The 23,344-nt window shown below is 44.4% G+C and overlaps 1 protein-coding gene across 1 annotated transcript in view; it reads left to right on the top strand.

The window, feature by feature from the left end:
* ZFP64 (ZFP64 zinc finger protein) overlaps positions 1-23,344 on the top strand; it is a 73,529-nt gene that overhangs the window by 27,506 nt on the left and 22,679 nt on the right. Inside the window, exon 5 of the mRNA XM_078652051.1 lies at positions 996-1,247. Within this exon, the coding sequence (XP_078508177.1) occupies positions 996-1,247 (252 nt within the window). The remainder of the gene's footprint in view (positions 1-995; positions 1,248-23,344) is intronic.

Here is a 23,344-nt window from a genome sequence, read left to right as displayed (position 1 = left end):
GTTTCTCAGAGCTAATTAAACAGATTGATAAAACAAATATAATGTGCCGCAATCCCTCCACTGTTTCTCCATTTATAGTTCGTGAGCTGCTGCAGTTCGTCAAATTGTGAAAAACTCTTAGCTTTTCTGTTAGATTCATCTCCAGTGTTCAAATGTTTTGGATTGAACATATTTTTCATAGTGTGAGAACGGAGCATTTTACCATCTCGTCCGACTTTTTTTTCTTAGTAGTTCCGTCTTTACCATTCCGACCAATGGAAAGGATTACGTCTAATTTGCAGTTTCACATGGTTCCGAATTGTCTTCTCAATGAACTAGACCTGAATATAACACCTCAGACCACCATTTTTAAACCTTTTAGACACATGTAATGCCCATTCACCTAATTTGAGGGTTAGCATTCAAGATCGTCTATATTGTTTAGAGGAGGACCCCCCTGAATTGAAGACTTTATCTCAATCCCAATGTAGACTTGCATACACTGAAATTGAAGCTTAATGTTGAAAAGAAGAAAAAGTGTATATTGGTCAGAATTGCTGAATCTGGGCTGCCATTGTCAGTACTTTTAGAGAGTAGAATCATCTTCACACCATAGATGTCCTCACATGCGGGCATTTGTGTGGATCACAAGAAATATCAAGTATCTAAAACGATCAAATGTAGATGGGTCCGTTTGACTGAGAGGTATAATTTACGACATAATAATGCTATTAAATTGAACTACTACATTATTATAGCAGCTTGAGTGCGATTGGTTTGGATACTTGTGTGTTATATAGGTTTTTTCTTCACACTGCAGTTGTCAAAGTATGAAATTGTGGCAGTATGTCAGGACCCCATGACCAACCTTTATAAATATTGAAAGAGATTCAGCCAATCAGTATTAAAATAGTATTCAGTGGTTCCTTTCTGACCCCAGATCGCCTTCGAATATTTTTTTTAATTGTTTTAATTCCTATTTTAGATGTTTATAGTTTTTAATCACTTTCTTTCAGGAGATAAACCTCATAAGTGCAAAGTTTGCAGTAAATGTTTTAGCCGTAAAGACAAATTGAAGATGCACATGAGATGTCACACTGGAGAAAAACCTTACAAATGTCAGAGCTGTGACTACTCGGCTGCAGACAGCAGCAGTCTCAACAAGCACCTACGGATTCACTCGAACGAGCGCCCTTTTAAATGCCAGATTTGTCCATATGCCAGTCGCAACTCCAGCCAGCTTACTGTACACCTGCGGTCCCATACTGGTAAGTGCATTGGAAAGTTGCAATTAGATAATGTTCTTCTACTTGTAGTACAGAATATTGACTCCATATACCCTTGCGCAAGATTAGCTTTATTTTTTGCCGTTGCCTGTATGCAAGAACAGAATATATCTTTTGAACGTGATCTGCTCTCATATATTTTATTCAAAACATGTTTAGATATTCTGAGACGCTCAAAACTCATTAAGCATAGACAAACCTGTGGATTCCTACTACATGAAACGTCATTGCCACCAGTTTTAAATTCACACTTAAAATTACGTTTTAAGTTAAGGGTTTAGCGTATAGAACAGGCTTTTATGTGTGACACTAGTTTCAGTGCGTTTTTTGCAAATGTCACTGTTCTCAATTTTATCTAAATTGCTAGGGAGCGTTACACATCTAAAGATCAAAAAAGAACAAATGCGGTTGGCTTGTACATGTTACCAAACAAGTATGTTTAAGGCAGTAGACAATGGAGGTAGAATGGATATATGCATTACAATGAATGCCATCTTCACTATTGAATGGTGTCTATGCTCTGGTATGTTTCGAATGTCAGAATTCTAAGGTGAAAGTCTAAAGGGCCATGGGCAAGTGAGCCAATCAAGGATACTTAATCCACTTTTCAAAAATCCAAGGTTTTAGAAAATGAAGGGACGTGTGGCCTCATACTGTGCTCAGTGCCTTGTTACCATCTACCTCTACCAGGGCCGGCCTTTGTCGTGGGCGAGCTGGGCCTAGGGCGCCAGCACTCTGAGGGGCGCAGGGAGCTGTGTACATTAAAGTTATGCCAACAGTCATGCCCTTCTCATCTTGCTCCAGCCTTGACCCTTCCTGTTCGTTTCTGTCTCATTTGCCAGTTTAAAGTGGTTTTAGTCCTTTATTATCATACGGCAGGCAGTGTTTTAACACCCCTTTCCCCCCCCAATCGTTCACTCTCTAACCCCTGCTGGCACACATTAACAAACCCATCACCTGTGCGAGGCAGCTAAGATATTGGTAAATTAGGTGAGGGATTTTTGTGTTGAGTGGCCAGTCCCTGCTCATCCAGGTACTGACCAGTGAACGCAAAAGGGACCCACTGCTGCCTCTTTAAAGTACTAACATCCGCAAGGGCGCTAAATGTCTCTCCCCCTTGCCCAGGGCGCTATCTTATCTGGCCTCTACATGGCATCCTTCCTGCCTTGTAGATGTCAAAGACCTGGCTGCTCATGTTGCACTCTGCAGTTAGCCTTGGGAGAAGAAGCTTTGTGTGAGGGAGGGTGTGTGTGTGTGTGTGTGTGCGCGCCAGTGTGTGTGTGCGCGCCTGTGTGTGTGTGCGCGCCTGTGTGTGTGTGCGCGCCTGTGTGTGTGTGCGCGTCTGTGTGTGTGTGTGTGTGTGCGCCTGTGTGTGTGTGTGTGTGTGTGTGTGTGCACCTGTGTGTGTGTGTGTGTGTGTGTGTGTGTGTGTGCACCTGTGTGTGTGAGTATACCTGTGTGTGTGCGTGTACTGAATTAATTAAAACACGATTTGAACAGTGGTAATCTGACTAGGTTTATTATCAAAGAAAATAAGTCATTTACTTTTATCCTAGCTATGAGGAAAGAAAAACTGTGTGTATTATTTACAATGTGAGCACATTTGATCAAGACATCTTACCTGTCGGACTCACAGGCTTCTCTATGAGGAACCCTGGTCACTATACTCTAGAACTAGGCATAAGACGATATTCATTTCTATATAGAATTTATTCACTACCCACACCTCGTCTGAGTTCTAGAAAGTATTTGTAGTATCGTTTTATGTATCATCATAACAAAAGACCTGTTACAAATAAATACATAGAATACAAATTACGAATGATGCCATTGTCATTTAAATTTAAAAACCTCTCAATTGGTTTTAGATCCAGTAACTGTAGTTCCACACTAACTAGTCTCTATCCTAGTTATTAATAAGATGTTATTAATATAATTGTGTTTAAGTAACAACCCAAGGCAGCAAACATCAGAGCAACTAATACACAATATCTTTGCATGCATTGGAAACAGCAGGTATGAGTTTCTTAGGGTTGTCTTTCCAGGCTCTTTATCTTTTAAGGAAGGCTTGTGCGGCATTTAAATTCCTTTCATTGCCCCAGGCACTTGGCTTAGATGCTTCACTCAAATGAGCCAAAATGAATCTCTAGAGAAACATCTTGTGCTCTTGTTCTCTTTTGGCATCAGTGCATAAGCATTTATAGCATTATATTCAGCTTTCTTTCAAACGTCAGCTCTTTGATTAAAAAGAGACATGGTTTTTAAAGGAGTTCAAGTCCACACCCCAGGCTCAAACTTATACCTATGGAAAAATGGTTGGCTCACATCTCCTCAGATGTAGATGTCCTCAAATTAGATGCAAGTATGACATTTTTCCTCTCTTGAAGGAGAGGGTCCTCCATTGCAACTTGTAGGAATCATCTTTCTGATTGGAACAGAGATGAACCTGAAAAGGCAAAAGCTCTTCACAGGAACCTGCCTTTTTGGAGCAGAATGAGAGGACCTTGTAAATGGAATTTTCAAGGAAAGCAAACCTCATTTTTCCTTCGGGAAAGAACCAAAAAGATTTTCATTTTGTAACTGGCCTCCTTCTTTTAGTAGATCGTATAGCGAACACCACCCTTCTCAGGCTCGCAGAGTTCATGGCAGAGGACAAGAAAATCTAAGATTAAAGAAACCACATGAATCTCCAAATCTGAAGAATTCAACAGTTTCATCAAACCATGAAGGCATCTATTTCAGACTAGAGGAGGTTAAGAATCATAGTCTGCTTACTCTACAGCGCCTGCTGAACAAGAAGGCCATCATGCATATTTCTAGGCATTAGAGGTCAAGAAGTGAGCTCAGTTGTTTTTCTAGTCTAAGAGCTTGGATGGATTTCGACTTGTGGTAGACCTGAAGAATGTGAAATGGGTTGTTTATCGACCATTCAAGAAGGAGACTCTTCAGCCTATAACTCCCTTGGTGGTTGCTTGGCACTCCTTGATTGGCCTGGACCTGATGGATGCTTATTTGCAAAAGTCAATAGCCCGGGAGTCCTCGGGTTACCCGTTTGTTACCTTTTGGTTTGCTGTGCAGGTACTTCATTCTCAGCTCCAGGTCCTTCTATTCATTCCCACCTTGGCCCACAGAGACTACACAAATATAGTGCCTCCTTTGTGCCTCTACTACATATGTAGCTGACAGCACTTATTCATTCCTATATTATTTGTTACCCCTGGGATCATCTGCGAAGGAAGCCGAATAGGTCTTTGAGGTTGTCAGTCTTGTCAAACTGCTTCTAAATGGCAAACCAACCTATCAAATTTAACTTTTTTAGTACAGAACTTTAATTGGAACTTGCATCAGGTGGACCTAGATTGACATGTCTTCCTTTGCAGAGTGCAAAGAAACTGCAATCTTTCCTGCAAGATCCTTTGACCAAGGACTCTGTTCCAGAGAAAGATTAGCTCAAAATCAAAGGTCACATGATGACCCAAGTTTTTGTTGTTTTTATGGGTATGCCTCCACCTGTCATCTTTTCTATTTCACCTTCTAAAACATTTAGATTCACCTTCTCAGTAGTAAGACAGTCTTCTGCCTTTAACTACAGTGCTTCACTCTGAGCTGGCAGGGTGGCTACACCTTCCTCACTAGTTGAAAGGAGTTCCACTACAACCCTCTCTTCCACTGATGGTGACAGTGGAGGCCGGCTCTCTGGGATGTGGAGGTACAGTGGAGTCAAATGCTATTAATGCATGTTGCTTTATTCTGAAGTGACAGAGGTCTCTCAGCAGTGTTTAGAGCTGATTAATCCAAGGTAAGGCTGTGTTACTGTGCTCTAGCAACTTGGTGATAATGGCTTATATCATTTACCACGTTTACCAGGTCCATCTCTAGGTAACTTTGGGTTTGATTTGGCATGTTGGGTGGTGCAACGTCTGAAGTCACTAAAGGAAATTTGCATCCAAGGTCTGAACAATATACAAGTCAACAAGTCACGCTGAGTACCTCCCATGTCTCAGGGCTGGACGTTTTCCTCCAAGTGTTCAGGGTAATTTGCAGGAGATGTGGAACTCTGACTCTGGACTTGTTTTCCTCCTTGAAGAATGTTCCCAGATATAAGAGTGGGATATGGGGAGGGGATGTGCTTTGTCTCACTTTCTGCCCTGGAGATTTTGAATGCCTTTCTTCATATACCTCTACTTCTTCACTTACCGGCCAAAATTCTGAAGTAATCAATGCTGGTTATTGTAGTAGTTTCATTCTAGCCAAATGGCTCTGGGCTTCCCCTGTCGTATGCTCAAGCGACCTGCCGTTCTGGAGGCTTTACGGTGCATTTGCTACATGAGTTAGGCCTTGTTGACTTGGAGGTTGAGAGGGTGGGACTCCAAAGGAATGGGGTCACTGTCGCCTAGCATAGGCTATTCGCATTCTAAATACCCAGTTACTCTCAAAACATTTTCAATTAATGGTGGAGTGTTGCAAGAGTTTCCTCTTTGTCCTGTGTCTTTTATATATGTTTCTGTGGCTTGGGGTTTATATGGGAGGAGGTGAGGAATTTCGATATAGAGTCTTGAGAAATTCTGCAGCCCCATTACTTGAAAATCGTTTCTCTTTCTCGACATGTTTCCTGTACTTTAACTCCATCTTTGGCTCCTTCTTTGGTTCTAAGAGTCATCTCAACCACCCCTTTAAACCCCTTGCCTTGGTGGACCTAACGTCCCTCACTATGAAAGTGGTCTTTGTGGATATTAAACCTCTGGCACATATATTGGGGGGCTTTGATGCTCTTCTGTGTACAGAACCCTTGAGTTTTTTCCTATACAAAGTTGTTCTTCGTCCTTTGTCCTTCTTTCCTTCTTGAAATATCTTCTTTGTTTCATCGCTCTGAGGCAGTGTTTCCTATTTTTTGCCTACCGTCTGAGAGAAAGTAATGCCTTGATAATTCCCTAGATGCAGTTGCACTTCTGATCTATCTAGAATTATCCGAACCCTTCCGGAAATATGATAAACATTTTATATATCGGTATCGAGACAGGGCTTTTTGCCTCCGTTAGTAAGTTGATCAGCTCTGCCACTCTCATAACATGTTTTTTTTGGCGGATAATCTACGCCTGTCTGGCATACAGGGTAATTCCACTAGAAGTTTTGCAGCCTCCTGGGTAGAAGTTAAAAGTCTACCCCAGGGCTTTAAGTGGGATGAAAAAACTGGGGTGTCTCTCCAAGGGGCGTGGCTGATGCACTTAACCCCTTGCGTGCTGCCCACTCTTCAGAACGCCCGCACCGTACAAGTAACATCATACCTACAACAAGTCAGGACTATTATCTTTGTCAATGGCTGTTAGTTGCATTAGATAAATAAGCAGCAACTATAGCTTGTATATAATATTGAAAAAGCTGGTGACACCATGACAATGTTGCTGCTCCTGAGTTTTAAAAAGAGAAAGGAAATCCAGAGAGATAATGACTCTCTTTAAAGGATGTTCCTTCCCCTACAACACTCACCTGGCATGTCGTCATTCCGTAACTTCTCCACTAGTGAGAAGTGTGAGCATGCGCACATGGATGTGCCTGCTGTCACTGCAGTTCGGAAAAAAACGGACCGCCAGGGCATAAAACAGAGCCCGTTTCGAGGCCCTTTTTAAAACACTGCCGGTGCTCAACACCGGTGAGACCCGGCCCACTTAAAACCCAGGTCTTACCATTTCAGAGCTGATTTTTGGGCTTCTCGGCATACATTCATTCCTCACTGCCGTCCTGTTATCAGGGTCGTTGCTGTCACGTTTGATGTTTTGTTTTTTTTAAACAATCTTTATTACATTTTTACGCTAATGAAACTAATGAAACTACCCATCCCACCACCCCCCGCCCACCCCGAAACAGGCATTACAATTACACAAAGATATACATTGGTCAGGGTAAACACATAATCATACAAGGTTAACGATTGAACGAATTGACATATAACACATGCTTTACAATCTTGATTAATCGCCCTGTTCTATCCACCGCATAAAGGGATCCCAAATTGCAAATCCTTTCTTTTTCCTATTCCGTCCTTTACAAATGTATATAGCTATGTCCAAACTATAAGTTGCTAGTATGCGTGTTTGCCATTGTTGGAATGTGGGTGGGTGTTGGTCAAGCCAAGCTGATGCTAGACATATTATAAATACGGCCATTGCTACAAATATTAGTCCCCTCATTTAGATCGGTCGAGAATCTCCGTCAGCCCCCAAGATTATTTCAATGGTAGTTATCTCTGTTTGTTTTAAAAATTTTAGAGAGAAAAGTCGAGATTTCCCGTCTGATGGTACAGAGTTCCTTAAACGTGGCGAACATATGAATTATATCTACTGCACACCTCGGACATTGCGTCCCCTTGCCTGTACTCCACTTAGCTATTCTTTTAGGAGTATAATATAATTGAACAAGCATTTGCAATGCAATAGGTCTCGCATTAGGAAAGTTTGAGCTATTGGTCTTGTAAATGACAGATTTTTTATTTATGTGTTGGTTTTGAAAATAGCAAAATGTATAGCTTTGTCAATTACAATGCCAATAGTTTTAACTTTCTCAAATGTGACACCTATAGCATTTGTAATGCAATATGTTGGATTTACGTGACTTAGATGTATTGATATTACAAATAACAATTGTTTTGAATTTTTTAAAAATAATTAATACTTAAATAAAAGTGATTGTAATTTATAATGGCAATAGCTTAAACTTTTGTAAATAACTTTTGTGAAGATTATGTTCAGTGTATTTTATTGTGACGAAAATCCAAGAACAGAAGTGAAACATTAACATCTTTTTGTTACATTTGTAATAAAGCTTGAAACATTGAGAGAATATATTTGAACCAGTTGTTGTTGAATGTTTGCACAGATTGATACTGTGGTGACCCTGACTGATGCTGTGGTGATGCGATAGATAGATAGAGTGAGTGAGTGCGATAGATAGAGTGAGGGCGATAGAGTGAGTGTGATAGATAGAGTGAGTGTGATAGATAGAGTGAGTGTGATAGATAGAGTGAGTGTGATAGATAGAGTGAGTGTGATAGATAAAGTGAGTGTGATAGATAGAGTGAGTGAGTGCGATAAAGTGAGGGCTGTAGATAGACAGCGATAGACAGCGATAGATAGAGTGAGGGTGATAGATAGAGTGAGGGCGATAGATAGAGTGAGGGCGATAGATGGCGGGCTATGCTGCACCTGTTTTACAAAGTGAGCAAAAATGTCCAGAGCACCATATGCACCTAGCGGTCACTGCATTGGGCACCGTATGCACCCAGCGGTCACTGCATTGGGCACCGTATGCACCCAGCGGTCACTTCATTGGGCACCGTATGCACCCAGCGGTCACTGCATTGGGCACCGTATGCACCCAGCGGTCACTGCATTGGGCACCGTATGCACCCAGCGGTCACTGCATTGGGCACCGTATGCACCCAGCGGTCACTGCATTGGGTACAGCATGCACCCAGCGGTCACTGCATTGGGTACAGCATGCACCCAGCGGTCACTGCATTGGGCACCGTATGCACCCAGCGGTCACTGCATTGGGCACCGTATGCACCCAGCGGTCACTGCATTGGGCACCGTATGCACCCAACGGTCACTGCATTGGGTACAGCATGCACCCAGCGGTCACTGCATTGGGCACCGTATGCACCCAGCGGTCACTGCATTGGGCACCGTATGCACCCAGCGGTCACTGCATTGGGTACAGCATGCACCCAGCGGTCACTGCATTTGGCACTGTATGCACCCAGCGGTCACTGCATTGGGCACCGTATGCACCCAGCGGTCACTGCATTGGGCACCGTATGCACCCAGCGGTCCCTGCATTGGGCACCGTATGATTCTCACAAGCCTAGCTAACAGCCACACCCTGGCTGCAGGGCACAGATGCCAGTCCCTGGCACTTGGCATGGGTTGCAAGACAGCACAACATGGAACAATATGCTGGGTTGTGGCCAAGCAATCCCCAAGTGTGCGTGGTGTGCCAACTCTGCAAGAGAAAACACTTGCTACTGGTTCACGCTGTGACATTCCAAACAGGGCCAGTCGCAGATATATTATTTTACACTAGAATTTTCAAGAATACATTGCTTGTTATTGTAAAATAAGTGAGATTCTGCCAGTTTTGGCTGACAGGGTGATTACTTGGAAATAGCTGCGAAACAAATAAAGACATTAGAAGACCTGACCATTGCCCAGCTGCAGCTCCTCACCACCGCCAGACTAGCAAAGCCAGTAGAAGCACTACAATGTAGCCCATATTCACTTCCGACCAAAAGCCAAGGAAAGCGTCAAGAAGCCAAACACGGCGCTTCACAAATGCTAAAGTAACGAAGCATAACACCGCGAGACTGCTTGTGAATTTGCAAAGAACGTAGGTCTATTCCTTGGAAGCCCCAAGTTGAAGGTGGGCGCATGGCAGCAGTCTGTGCTTGGGCTGTCATAGCGCACTGAAGGCTATGTGGGGGTGGGAAGGAGGGCTTGAAAGCCGCCAGGGGCTGTGTGGGCTGAAGACGAGTTAAGTGCACTATAAAGTAAAACAAGAGGTTCTTGTTATAGGAAAACAAAGGAGTGCTGGACTGAGGTCGATTCATTTATAGAAGTTTAAGGCGTGTAGGCCCTGGTTATGGAAGGCTGTGTTATTTCCATGACACGTGCAATAACTCCAGTTATGGTACACTACACATCGAATAACGACAATGTGTGCAGTAAGAACTTCCCGCAGTTACCCCAGTAAACATCGGCAGGCCAGGCCTTAGGAACCTTAGCAGGGAAGAACTAACCTGCAAATGTAAGCCCTGCGGTTTTTGGTGTGGAAAGAACCCTACTATGCGTGTTAGGACTCATTTTGGGTTACAAAAGTATTTGGCGCTATTTGTTGCACCTGATAAATTCATATTTCTGTATCAAGGCGAGAGATATGGCGGCCGCCTCAGTGGCGACTGGAATCCGTCGATAGCAGCAGATAGCGGACAGAAGCGGGGCTTCGAAGTGCCAGGGAACACGCCAGCACTGCAAGGGCTCCATGCCTCGAAAGTGCCGGCCTCTGGGCGCAGCTCTGAAGCGACAGTGACACGGGCCCCCTGGAGGGTGAGGGACCCCCCGCACCGCGGGGGCAGCAGGGGCCTGTGTTACGCCCCTGAGCCCCAGGACATGCACGCATAGGACACAACCCGCGCGGCAAGGTGCCCGCAAAAAACACAAGCGCTCAGTGTTTAGAACACAACCGTTGATCTCACGGTCCGTGCAAGGCTGACTCACCCTTTTATCCTTCCGGGACCAGTAAAGCGATCACCATTAAAACTGGGAGACATAAGCAGCCGGGCTTTGAAACGGCAGACTGATCCGCTTGGAAGTTAATAAAGCGCTTCGTAGCTGTTCTCCCACTCGGACCTCCATGCAGACCCCCCACAGCGACACCCTGGGCACTGGCGCTCTCTCAGCTCCACTGCCTATGACACGCGCCCACCATGATAGGGGCTTCGTGTGGCCCCCCTCCCCTCTCTCCCCCAGGGATGCATCGCTATGGAGCCTCCCTCGCGCCCCAGAGGGACGTTTGCCGGGGTACCAGATTCGCCCCCCACCTCGCGGCTGAAGGGACAGGTCAGTGAAGGGTCATGTGATCGACCCCTCCGCAGTGGTCACTTTTTATTTATTTATGCATTTTTATATAGCGCGGACTTTACCCGAAGGCGTCAGAGCGCTTCACATTAGGAACAGAAATGAAACATAATGAGAAACATTACAAAAGAACAGATTGCAAAAGCATACGTTACGTTACGTAAGGTAATAGTGACAATTGTGAGCAAACAAAATACATGAGGTAGTAAAGGTAATAGTGACAATCGTGAGCAAACAAAATACTTGAGTAAAAATTGTGAGCAACCAAAATACATGAGGTAGTGAAAAGTGCACAAGAGGAAATGAAAGTGACAAGTGTGCAGTTATAAGAGAAAACAGAGTATAATTTGAGGTATAATACTGCAATAAGTGCTAGACACTCAGGCACAGGAACACTTCCCATGGCTATGCTAAGTTTGTCTCAGCCACAAAACCGTAACCAGAACCGTCGCGCTTAACTTTCAGCCAAGAGTAGTTCCTGAACTTTAACCCATTGTGCTTCTGGAAAGTTACGGGGCTGAATCCCCGGAGCGAGCAGTGAAGGGGTTTGGATGGGGACGTGAGGGGGTGAGTGGAGTGTGTACGCCTAATGATACAATGTGACGCAAGTGGAGTACACCTACGATGAACATTATTACATTACACTAATATTACCTGACATAGTGCCTTGAAACTCATTCAATGCACTCCAGCCCCCACCTCCTCCACCCACCCCAGCTCGCAACAACACAAGCTGTTTGAATACGGTTTGTTTTTCCGCCTGGACTCCGGACACCTACCCCACAGGTATTCCACTTCTCAGCGCCCCCGAGCGTTTCTTCTCAGAGGGAAGGGGTCTCTTCCAGTGGGCGCTCTTCCCTCGTCTCTGTGTCCTACTGCTCCGAGGGGAGCATTATCGCTGCTTACTATAACATTTATCACGAATCTCTCATCTGGCGCCGACCTGGCCTTTTCTTCATTCGTAGCACCACCTATCCAGACTACTACACTAAAGGTACCACCTGCCCATACTCTTAGCGCTTGCACAACCCTTCCTGGACTTGGGCTTTGGAAGGAAAGCTGGCGTGATGCCAACTGGTGGAGTTACGGGCACGTACGATACTGAGTTCACTCGGCTGCCCTTGCACTGCAAGTGCCGCGCATGTTTGCACCCGTGCCGGCCCTTGTCTTCATTTTCACATTTCTAACTGCCTGCTAGCGTCATCGCGCTGAAGTGTCCCAAAGGCGGCTTGCAACGCCGACGCATTACAAAACTTAACAAGTGACGTCAGGCGGGCGCACGCACTTCTGCGCAAGCGCAGAGTGTTCTTGGCCGCGTCTCCGGCCCCGACAAGTGACGTCAGGCGGGCGCACGCACTTCTGCGCAGGCACAGAGTGTTCTTGGCCGCGTCTCCGGCGCCGCCTGCTAATGGCGTACAAGAGGTGACTGGAGTCCCTGGCCGTTCCTTGCCGCGTCGTCCCCGCCCGCCGTAGCAGCACTGGAGCCCCTGGCCGCATCGCACCCGCCCATCCACTGGGAGCCAGGCAGAAGGAGCCCGCAAGAAAAGAGCCTGGTGAGGTAAGGGGGGGGGGCGTGAGTGTGTGTATGCAGTGTGTGCGCGCGCGTGGGTCTGCGTGTGTGTATGCAGTGTGTGTGTGCCTGTGTATGTGCGTATGCGTGAGTGTGGAGTGTGTTTGCTCAAGGGAATGTGGCACAAGAGGGGCACGGCGCCGTGCGCGCTCACGAGGTCAAATCTGAGCAAATCTGCGCTCGCGCACCCTCTTGTGTCCACATTCCCAGAAACGGGTGACAATAGATGTCTTAGCTGACGTCAGCAATGCTTCGCATTGCTTACGTCTAGCTCGACCTAAAAAAGGTCTTATAATATTGTGATTGTAATTTGGTTGAAATTAAAAGTGATTGGGAATAATCAAATGCAATCTGGATTGAGGTTTCTGGTATTTCTAATTGGTTCTGCCAAATTTGAATATGTTTGTCTAAGTCGTCTGGCAAAGTGGTGATCAAATTATTATATATTTCCCCAATTTTGATTATATTGTTTTAGGTAATCGTTTCAATTATCTGTATTTTCTGGAATGCAGCGCTGCCGCTTCCTTTTTTCAATATATTTTTTTTTTTTGTGGAGTTTTATATAGCGCAAACTAGACCCGAACCGAATCAGGTATCAGAGCGCTTTACATAGCACAAGTTAAGTTTTTTTTTTTTTTTTACATGAGGACACACTTTCATTTTTAGGCACGGAGAGATTAAGTGATTTGCCCAGAATCACAGGAGGGTTTGGCGTGGTTACCGAGACTCGAACCCAGATCCCCAGGTCCGAGGTCGAGCGCCTTAGCCGTTAGGCCAGCTCCTCTCCCCAATATAAAATCTCGAATTTGTAAGTATTTAAAGAAATCTCTGTGATCCAAGCCAAATTTATTTTTTATCGATTCAAATATGCTGAACCCTGTTGAGTTGTAAAATGTGCCGAATTTAGTAATACCCAACCCACCGTTCCATACATGAGTCAGTAAAGATCGCAGGGAAATTTTGATTTCTATAAATGGTAGTATAATGCGAAAATCTACAGATCCCCAGAATTTTGCGTACATTGCCCCAAGCAGTATATATCCCTTTTAGGGTTTTAAAACAAACCTTTTTGAAATGACAATCATAGGTCAGGTGCCAGAGATGGTCTCCTGTTTCTTCCCCTAGAATAAGTTCCTGTGGGGTTGGGACCCCCCTTCCTTTATCTGGAGCCGAACTTGGAATAAAAAGTGCTCTGCTGTAATTAAGAATAGTAGCCCACCAATACACTTTAAAGTTTGGTAAGGCAAGACCTCCTCTGTCTTTAGGTAGATTAATACATTTCAAGGCTCTACGTGATCTGCTATAGCCCCAAATAAAGCGAGAAAATAAACCAGCAATTTCTTTAAAAATGTGTTGGTCAAAAATTAGGCAAATAGTTCTGAAAAAAATATAAGAACTTGGGGAAGAATACCATTTTAATTAGATTGCATCTACCAATGATGGTTAAATGTAAATTATGCAATCTCTTCAGTGCTTGATCCGTTTGTTTCAAGAGTGGATCCATGTTTAGTTTAACCAAGTTGTTAAGATTTGAGGTGATGTTAACTCCTAAATAAACCGCATTATCGACTACCCTTCTATTGCTGTAATTGATTCGGTTATTGATTATGATTTGAGTTTTATTTTGATTTAGTTTATAACCTGAGACCTCTCCAAATATACTAGCTTCTTCTTCCATTATGTTTATTGCTTCATTTTGGTTAGTTGTGATTATTGCAATATCATCAGCATATGCCAATGTTTTGGTTTCTCCGTTGGGAGTCCTCATTGGTATTATGGCTTGGTTGGATTCTAGCCTCCGGCAAAACGGGTCAATAAATAGAGCAAATAAAAGGGGGGAGCAGGGGCAGCCCTGCCTTGTCCCTCTTGTCACTTTGAAATTGTCAGATATAACCCCGTTTATCATAACAGTCGCTTCCGGGTTAACATACATCATACAGACTGCTTTGATGAAGTTTTCCCCGATCTCACTCTTTGACATAGTGGTCCATAAATATTGCCAGGAGACCCTATAGAACGCCTTCTTGGCGTCTAACAATAGAAGTGCCATAGGGTCTCCTGTAACCTCAGCTATGTCAAAGAGTGTGATCACCCTCTGTATGTGATCGGTGGTTGATCTGCCCGGAACGAATCCATGTTGCCTGACTGAGATGCTTTTGTGTATTAGTGGAGCAAGCCGGCTAGCTAGTAGTTTAGAGTACATTTTGGAATTGTTGTTAATTAAAGTGATTGGGCGGTAGGACCCTAGCTCGGTGTGGTCTTTGTTCTTCTTAGGGAATACGATGATCTTTGCCTGTGCCCAGGATCCTGGTGGTCGCCCACCCTGAAACACCTGGGTCAACAGCTTGGTTAAGATCCCTTTCAGTTGTTTGCTGAATCTAGCATAAAATTCTGATGGAATTCCATCTAGTCCGGCTGCTTTACCCGATGAGAGGCTGTTAATTGAAAGAAGTATCTCAACCCATTGCGGTTCTTCAGCCAGACTAGCTTGATCATTTTGGGGAAGTTGAGTCCATGCAACCAGATCCAAATAATCCTCAATTTGTGATTGATTTTTGCATGTCTCAGTATATAGATCCGCATAATATCTTTGAAATATTTCTCTATTTTTTTCAGGGTCTTGTGTAGGCCCATTGATGGGGTCTCTAATCTCTTTGATTGTATTATCGGTGTATTCCTGCCTGGTTCGAACTGCTAATTGGTGCCCTACTTTTTCCCCAAGCTCATAAATTTTTTCTTTATTTTGCGTGGCTTTACAGATTGCCTTTAGTGTGAAAATTTCTACAATTGAATTTTTTGCAATAGCCACTTCTCTTATCGCCTCCTCGACGTTGGTGTTTCCCTGAATTGCCCTTACTAGATCTTCCTCTTTTTTAACTAGTTTATTTTGTAGGTTTTTTAACTTTAATTTTGCCTCTTGATTACTTTTGATTGAGAATCTAATGGTTTCTCCCCTGATTCCCGCTTTGAGTGTATCCCATACAATTTCCAGGGCTGCACTTCCGAGATTATGTTCTAAGAATTCAGGAATCCAGTTTTCTATGAGCTGACAACATTCCTCGTTAAGCAATAGATCCCTTTCAAAAGTCCACCTCTTATAATTTGATTGCATCTTTCCTGTATCAATGCTGATGATTAGGGGATTATGGTCAGATAACACCTTCGGTAGTCGATCTATGGAACAGTTTGCAGCAATACTATGTGATGCGACTATATAATCCAACCTTGCGAATTTGTAATGTGGGTGGGAAAAGAAGGTATAGCCCGGATTATATGGATGGTGCACTTGCCAACAGTCAGATATCCCATGTGTGCTACAAAGTTCTTCAAGGGCTCTAAAAACTTTCGGTTTCCTGCCTTGATACGTATATTTGTTATGCTCTTGCGCCCAGTCTGATGGGAGATTTAAGTTAAAATCACCGCAAACAATCATTGGTAGTAACCAATGTGCCAGTTCATTAGATACAAATAAAAATGGATCTGGATCATCATCAACACACCTATATACTGAGCAGATTGTTATTTTTTTCCCCACACCATATTGACACTCGGTAATATCCCATCTTCCAGACTTACCTGCAGCTGATTAGCAAATTGGAGACCCCCACCGCGTGCTAAAATTGCTATACCCGTTGTTTTATTTGCCTGCGTTGTTGCCGTGATCACCCTATAGCCGAGAGTTTTTAGAATTGATATTTGGGACCCTTCCACATGGGTTTCCTGGAGACAATTTCTGCTCCAATTGAATTAAGACCTATGTTCGAGGCATATGGGCTGCAGATGGTACATTTATGAATAGATCGCCATCTGGTGTTGGGCTCGGATGATTGCACTTGTTTTTCTTCTGGAGAAGTCTTTGTCGTCATCGATGACTCCTCCTCTTGGTGTTAGTGCGCATGGGCATCGGCTCCATCCTTAGATTGGTTTTTTCCGCCATCGGGTTCGGATGAGGATCGAAGCGCTCCGGACCGACTTCGATAAAGAAGGTTATATTCGGCGCGTAACCCTTTCCAATTCGACGGTATTGTTATCGAACGCGACTTCACTTCCATCTCCACGCGTTTCGAAGAACGACGACTACGAGAAGACCAGCTCGACGTAGTCCAGCCCGGAGTCCATGGAAAGGACTCCATTCAAAAAATGTCCAACGTGTGGTGCTAAGTTCCCACACAAGGACCTACACGAGGTGTGCAACCTCTGCTTGTCCCCTGAACACGAATCGAGGGACTGTGAGGCCTGTGCAGCATTTTCCTAAAAATCGACGATTAGAAACCGTCGAGCTCGAAGACACGAGGTATCGAGAATGCAGTCACAAGCAATCCCGGAGCTGTTCGAGGACCAGCACCTAGAAGAGGAGGAAGAGGAGGTCGACGAGGCGGGGTCAGAAGCGGACGAGTCCGACGTCGAGGAAATCGACGTCCAACAAACCGTGAGTGACGACGTCCCGTTACCAAAGAACAGATCCCGCACGGTGTCGACCCCGCCCTCGAGCCCGGTTAGACAACCGAGAAAAGTTTCCGACGCCCCGCCTTCGGGCCCGGCAACGAAACCGAAACACTCGGTCTCCCATCATGGTGGTTCCGATAAACGACCCACCACAACATCGACACCGAAGCTCCATGTCAAGGAAAGCTCGAAGTCGAAACAGTCCATGTCGACACCGAAACACGTTTCGACGTCGAAAACACCTTCGACACCGAAGACATCCTCGATGCCGAAAGCATCGGATCCGAATAAAATCTCGGTGTCGAAAATACAAATGGACAGTCAGAAGAAAAAACACCTTTCGGACCCGAAAACTGCGGTACCGACACAGGAATATAAAACCGATCCTAAACAAAAGACTCTGTTTATTGATCCACAAACTGGCAAGGTAGTCACAGAACTACCTAAAAAGAGGAAGAATGAACAATCGGACGACAAAACTCCTCCGAAGAAGAGAACGATGGGGACGAATACAACTCCTCCCCCTTCTCCACAACCTAGAGACACACCCTCTTCTCCTCTTCCTCACACTAGGCCAACTAAACCTTTCACACGCCCAACCACACCTACAACAGATGTAGATAGTGACACAGGAGAGGGAGAACATCCTGGGGATGATGAAGACACAATCCCAGAGGAGGCAGACCCATGGGAGGAGTACAATGTAGGGTCAGATAATGACAACGACCCTGAATTGTATCCCTCAAAACCCTCACCACCTGATGATAATACTGGGTTTGCACAATTAATTAATAGAGCAGCAAAATACCACAAGGTAGACCTACATGCAGAACCTCAAATTTAGGACTTCTTGTTAGAAACACTACCTGCTGCACAAAGAACATCAGGAACATTACCAATGCTTAAAGGCCTACTTAGTCACACATCAGAGATATTCAAAGACCCGGTGAGGGCTAGAATATTAAACCCAAGGATTGATAAAAAATATAAGGCAGCTCCAAAGGACCCAATATTTATCAAGGGACAAATTCCTCTAGACTCACTCGTGGTCACAAACGCTCGTAAGAGAGCAAACTCTTTATCTACAGGAGAAGCTCCACCTCCTGACAAAGAGTCTAAACTAATAGATGCCTCTGGCAAAAGAGTAGCATCCCAAGCGGCAAACAGCTGGCGCATAGCTAATACGCAAGCATTACTTGCAAGGTATGACAGAGCTCATTATGATGAATTAGAAAAACTCATCACGCATCTCCCCAAAGAACATCAAAAGAGGGCAGATCAGCTCATACAGGAAGGAAAGATAATTACTAACACTTCCATTAAGTGCGCCCTAGACGCAGCAGACACTGCAGCAAGATCCATAAACACAAGCATCATGATAAGGAGACATGCATGGCTCAGAGTCTCAGGGTTCAAACAAGAAGTACAAACATCCTTATTGAACCAGCCTTTTGATGAGAAAACACTTTTCGGATCAGGGACAGATGAGGCCTTAGAAAAGATGAAAAAGGACACGGAAACGGCTAAATCAATGGGAGCATTGAAACAGCCCACCCAAAGAGGTTCCTTTCGTAGGTCCACCTATAGAGGAGGATCCAAAAATACAGGCACAAGCCAGCAACAGACCTCTTTTACACCAACATCACCCAGAGGTAATGCTGGGGGCAGTTACAGAGGTAACAACAACAAGGGTAGGGGTCGCGGAAACAACAACAACCGCAACTCTTCAACCCCAAAACAGTGACTTCATACAGCTCCCCCCAGACCACATAACACCGGTCGGGGGACGCCTATCACAGTTCCTACCTGCCTGGGAAAACATCACATCAGACAGGTGGGTAGAGAAGGTTCCACAGCACCAACAAGGAACAGGAGTATACTCCCTATACTTCCTAATTCCCAAAAAGGACGGGTCTTTAAGGCCAATATTGGACCTAAGACCTCTCAACGCATACATAAATTCGGAACATTTCCACATGGTCACGCTCCAACAAGTACTTCCTTTACTGAAGAAAGGGGACTTTCTTTCTACACTGGATCTAAAAGACGCATACTTTCATATCCCGATTCACAAAGCCCACAGGAAATACCTCAGGTTTGTGGTAGACGGACAACATTATCAGTTCAAAGTCCTTCCGTTTGGTGTCACAACGGCACCAAGGGTGTTCACAAAATGCCTAGCAGTGGTGGCAGCTCACCTAAGAAGACAACAAATACATGTCTTCCCCTACTTGGACGACTAGCTAATAAAGGCCAAGTCACAAGAGGAATGTCTTCAGAACACACAAAGGACAATTCAGCTGCTACACCAGCTAGGGTTCACGGTGAACTACAAAAAGTCACACCTGCAACCAAGCAAGGTTCAACAATATCTGGGGGCTACTATAGACACAGAAAAAGCCAAAGTATACCCCAATCCAGCCAGGATACAAACAATGCTTACAATCATTCAAAGATTCCAGCCACAACACTCACTAGCAGCGAGAGTGTTCATGCAGCTATTAGGGATGATGTCATCCTGCATACTGCTAATACCATATGCCAAACTACAAATGCGTCCGCTACAAGAATGTTTAGCGACACAGTGGAATCAGGCTCAAGGACAGATTACAGATCTGGTGTTGGTAGACGACCGCACACACCGCTCTCTGAAGTGGTGGAACACAACAAACATTACCAAGGGGCGGTCGTTCCTAGAACCAATTCCACAGGTGACAATAACAGCAGACGCATCGCTCACGGGATGGGGAGCACATATGGAGAAATACACAGTGCAAGGAAGGTGGAGTGTGCAGGAAAGAAGACTGCACATCAATCATCTAGAACTACTAGCAGTGTTTCTAGCATTGAAAGCCTTTCAAATACATGTTACCGACAAAGCAGTCCTGATCAGAACAGACAACATGACAGCAATGTATTATATTCAAAAACAGGGGGGACGCACTCTCTCCAACTATCCAGACTAGCACAGGAAATTTGGAGATGGGCCATTCCTCAAAACATCTATCTGTTAGCCGAACACCTACCAGGAGTCCAAAACCAGATAGCAGACATCTTAAGCAGACAGTCGGAACAAATACACGAATGGGAACTGCACCAACAAATACTGCAGCCATTCTTCCAAAGATGGGGACAACCAGAGATAGACCTCTTTGCCACTCATCAGAACGCAAAATGCCAAAGCTTCGCGTCCAGGTACCCACACCACCTGTCACAGGGCAATGCGTTATGGATAAACTGGTCCAACAAATTTGCATACGCTTTTCCCCCTCTCCCACTAATCCCATTAGTGGTCAGAAAGCTGCAACAGCACTCAATGACCATGATACTAGTAGCACCCACGTGGGCACGACAACTGTGGTTCACCACGCTCCTGCAACTCTCACAAGTGCCACACCAAAAGCTAAGAATTCTACCCATGCACCTTACACAGAACCATGGAGAAATAATGCACCCAGATCCCACACAACTGAACCTAGCGATCTGGCTCCTGAAATCCTAGAATTTGGGTACTTAGATCTACCCCCAAATTGCATGGAGATAATTAGGCAAGCGCGACGTCCCACCACCAGAGCATGCTATGCAGCTAAGTGGAAGAGGTTTGCTATACACTGTACCACTAACAATATCAACCCTCTGGACGTATCAACAAGGGAGATTATATCAACAAGGGAGATTATTTGCTACTTACTACACTTACAGCAATGTAATCTCGCGTACACATCTATCAGAGTACATCTAGCAGCTATAGCAGCGTACCTACAAAACAGGCAGCATATATCCCTGTTCAGAGTGCCAGCGATAAAAGCCTTCATGGAAGGCCTTAAAAGAGTCATTCCACCAAGATTACCACCTTCCCCGGTCTGGAACCTCAACGTAGTACTCACCAGACTAATGGGACCACCTTTCGAACCTATGCATAGGTGCGAGATACAATTCCTTACATGGAAGGTGGCTTTCCTTATAGCCATTACCTCACTCAGGAGAGTAAGTGAATTACAGGCATTGACAATACAAGAACCATTCCTACAGTTACACCAGAATAAAGTGGTTCTTAGAACAAACCCAAAGTTCTTGCCTAAAGTAATTTCAGCATTCCACATCAACCAACCGGTGGAACTACCAGTTTTTTTTCCAAAGCCACAGACGGTGGCAGAAAGGGCCCTACATACACTAGATGTCAAAAGAGCCATTTTGTACTACATAGAAAGGACACAAAACTTCAGGAAAACTAAACAACTATTTGTAGCATTTTCCCCAACACATAAGGGCAATCCTATCTCTAAAGCGGGCATCGCTAGATGGATTGTAAGATGTATACAAATATGTTACATTAAAGCAAAGAGAACATTAACTGTTCCTCCTAGAGCTCATTCTACACGGAAGCTAGGAGCATCTATGGCATTCTTAGGGAACATTCCCCTAGATGACATATGTAGAGCAGCAACTTGGTCTACACCACATACATTTACAAAACACTACTGTGTTGATGTACAGGCTACACAACAAGCCAGAGTGGGCCAAGCTGTACTAAAAACTCTATTTCAAACAGTTGCGACAGACACTGGTGACCACCGCTAGGGAGGTAACTGCTGTATAATCTATTCATAAATGTACCATCTGCAGCCCATATGCCTCGAACGGAATATGCTACTTACCAGTATGCATCTGTTCTTGGCATAGAGGGCTGCAGAGTGGTACATGCCCTCCCTGCCTCCCCGGAAACCTGTGTCTGTCCCAACATTATCTTATTTAGATACACTTACATGGGCATATCTTTATGTATTCTACTACACTACTCCATCTAACCCTACTATGGCAAAACAATCTAAGGATGGAGCCGATGCCCATGCGCACTAACACCAAGAGGAGGAGTCATCGATGACGACAAAGACTTCTCCAGAAGAAAAACAAGTGCAATCATCCGAGCCCAACACCAGATGGCGATCTATTCATAAATGTACCACTCTGCAGCCCTCTATGCCAAGAACAGATGCATACTGGTAAGTAGCATATTCCTTCCGTTCTTTGCCTTTTTTTCGGGTCATTTAGGCCGCAGATATTAATTGTTAGGATTTTAAGTTGACTCATTTATGCACAAAAAAAACTATATTCGAAGTTTTGCCTAATCCAATAAAACCTTGTGGATTCAACACCTTCTGACCTGATTTCTTGTCTGTAAACCCTCCCCCTTACTCCTTCCCCTGGTACCCCTTTAAGAAAGCCACTTCCCACTCCCCGTTGACCGTCCCACCCCCCTCTACCCTTAAGTGAGGTTTCCTGGTTCAGAATGAACCAGGTTGTGGGCACCCGTGTAATCAGTAGTTCCAAGCGGCTACTAGCCCCGACCCCTGTGCCTGCCTGGGGAAGTGAAGCTATTTTTATTCTAAGTGTGTAAGGTTGTAAAAAATTGTTTGACCTATATACATAAATGTGACAGTACAGAAATTACAGTTATTTTTTTAAACCCCTCCCACTTCACTTCCCTGCTTCTCTTGAATTAAATAGCCAGTTACATATAGTCCCGTTAAGACATTCTACTTATCATTGTTATTAGATAAGTAAACTGTTTTTTAGTCTTGCTTTTGTCTGAGTTTGTGATTTCTTTTAAGTATGCTTCTGCCCGTATTTCGCTAGCAAAGCTTCTTGTAACGCCGTTGGAGATTATAAATGAGAAAAGCAGCAGCGGACCCAAGAGGTGCCGCACCCTAATCCCAGTTCCAAAAGCGTGTCAATGTATGTGCCGCTACCCCTGACGCCAGCTGCTGAGTGGCGTCACTGTGAATTCAGATCAAATAGTACTTTTTTAAGCTTGGGTGGGGGCGCACAATTATAAAGTCCAAAAAGAGCAAAATATTTTTTGTAAGTCCTTTCTTTATTTGTACAAAAAGTTTATTAGTTGCAGAAGTACGTTGATTTCATTGTATAAAAACAGTTGATCAGCCAACGTGTTTCTCTCCCATACAGGGAGCTTCCTCAGGGCTTTTGGCCGAATTATGGCCTCACAATTATATGATGGTTAGTCAAGCAATCGCTGTGAAGTTCTTGTCGGGAAGGGCCCTCTGCATTGGAGGACGCCGTTATTGGACCTAACGTCCTGATTCAGGGACCCCATCCGAATATGAATATGAATATAAATATATATATATATATATATATATATATATATATATATATATATATACACACACATACACACACACACACACACACACACATACATACACATAGCAGAGTGGTACATGCCCTCCCTGCCTCCCCGGAAACCTGTGTCTGTCCCAACATTATCTTATTTAGATACACTTACATGGGCATATATATATATATCCCCTAAACAAATGTCCCCGGCGGGGGGAGCTCAATGGCTGGCGGCGAGGAATGGGACAACCTCGCTGTATTTACAAGCAAATAACCTCAATAAAGAAGACGCCGCG

The sequence above is a fragment of the Lissotriton helveticus genome, chromosome 7 (genome assembly GCF_964261635.1).
Source record: "Lissotriton helveticus chromosome 7, aLisHel1.1, whole genome shotgun sequence".
Lineage (NCBI taxonomy): Eukaryota > Metazoa > Chordata > Amphibia > Caudata > Salamandridae > Lissotriton > Lissotriton helveticus.
Note: the sequence above shows the minus strand (reverse complement) of the source record. Positions and strands in the feature narration are given on the sequence as shown.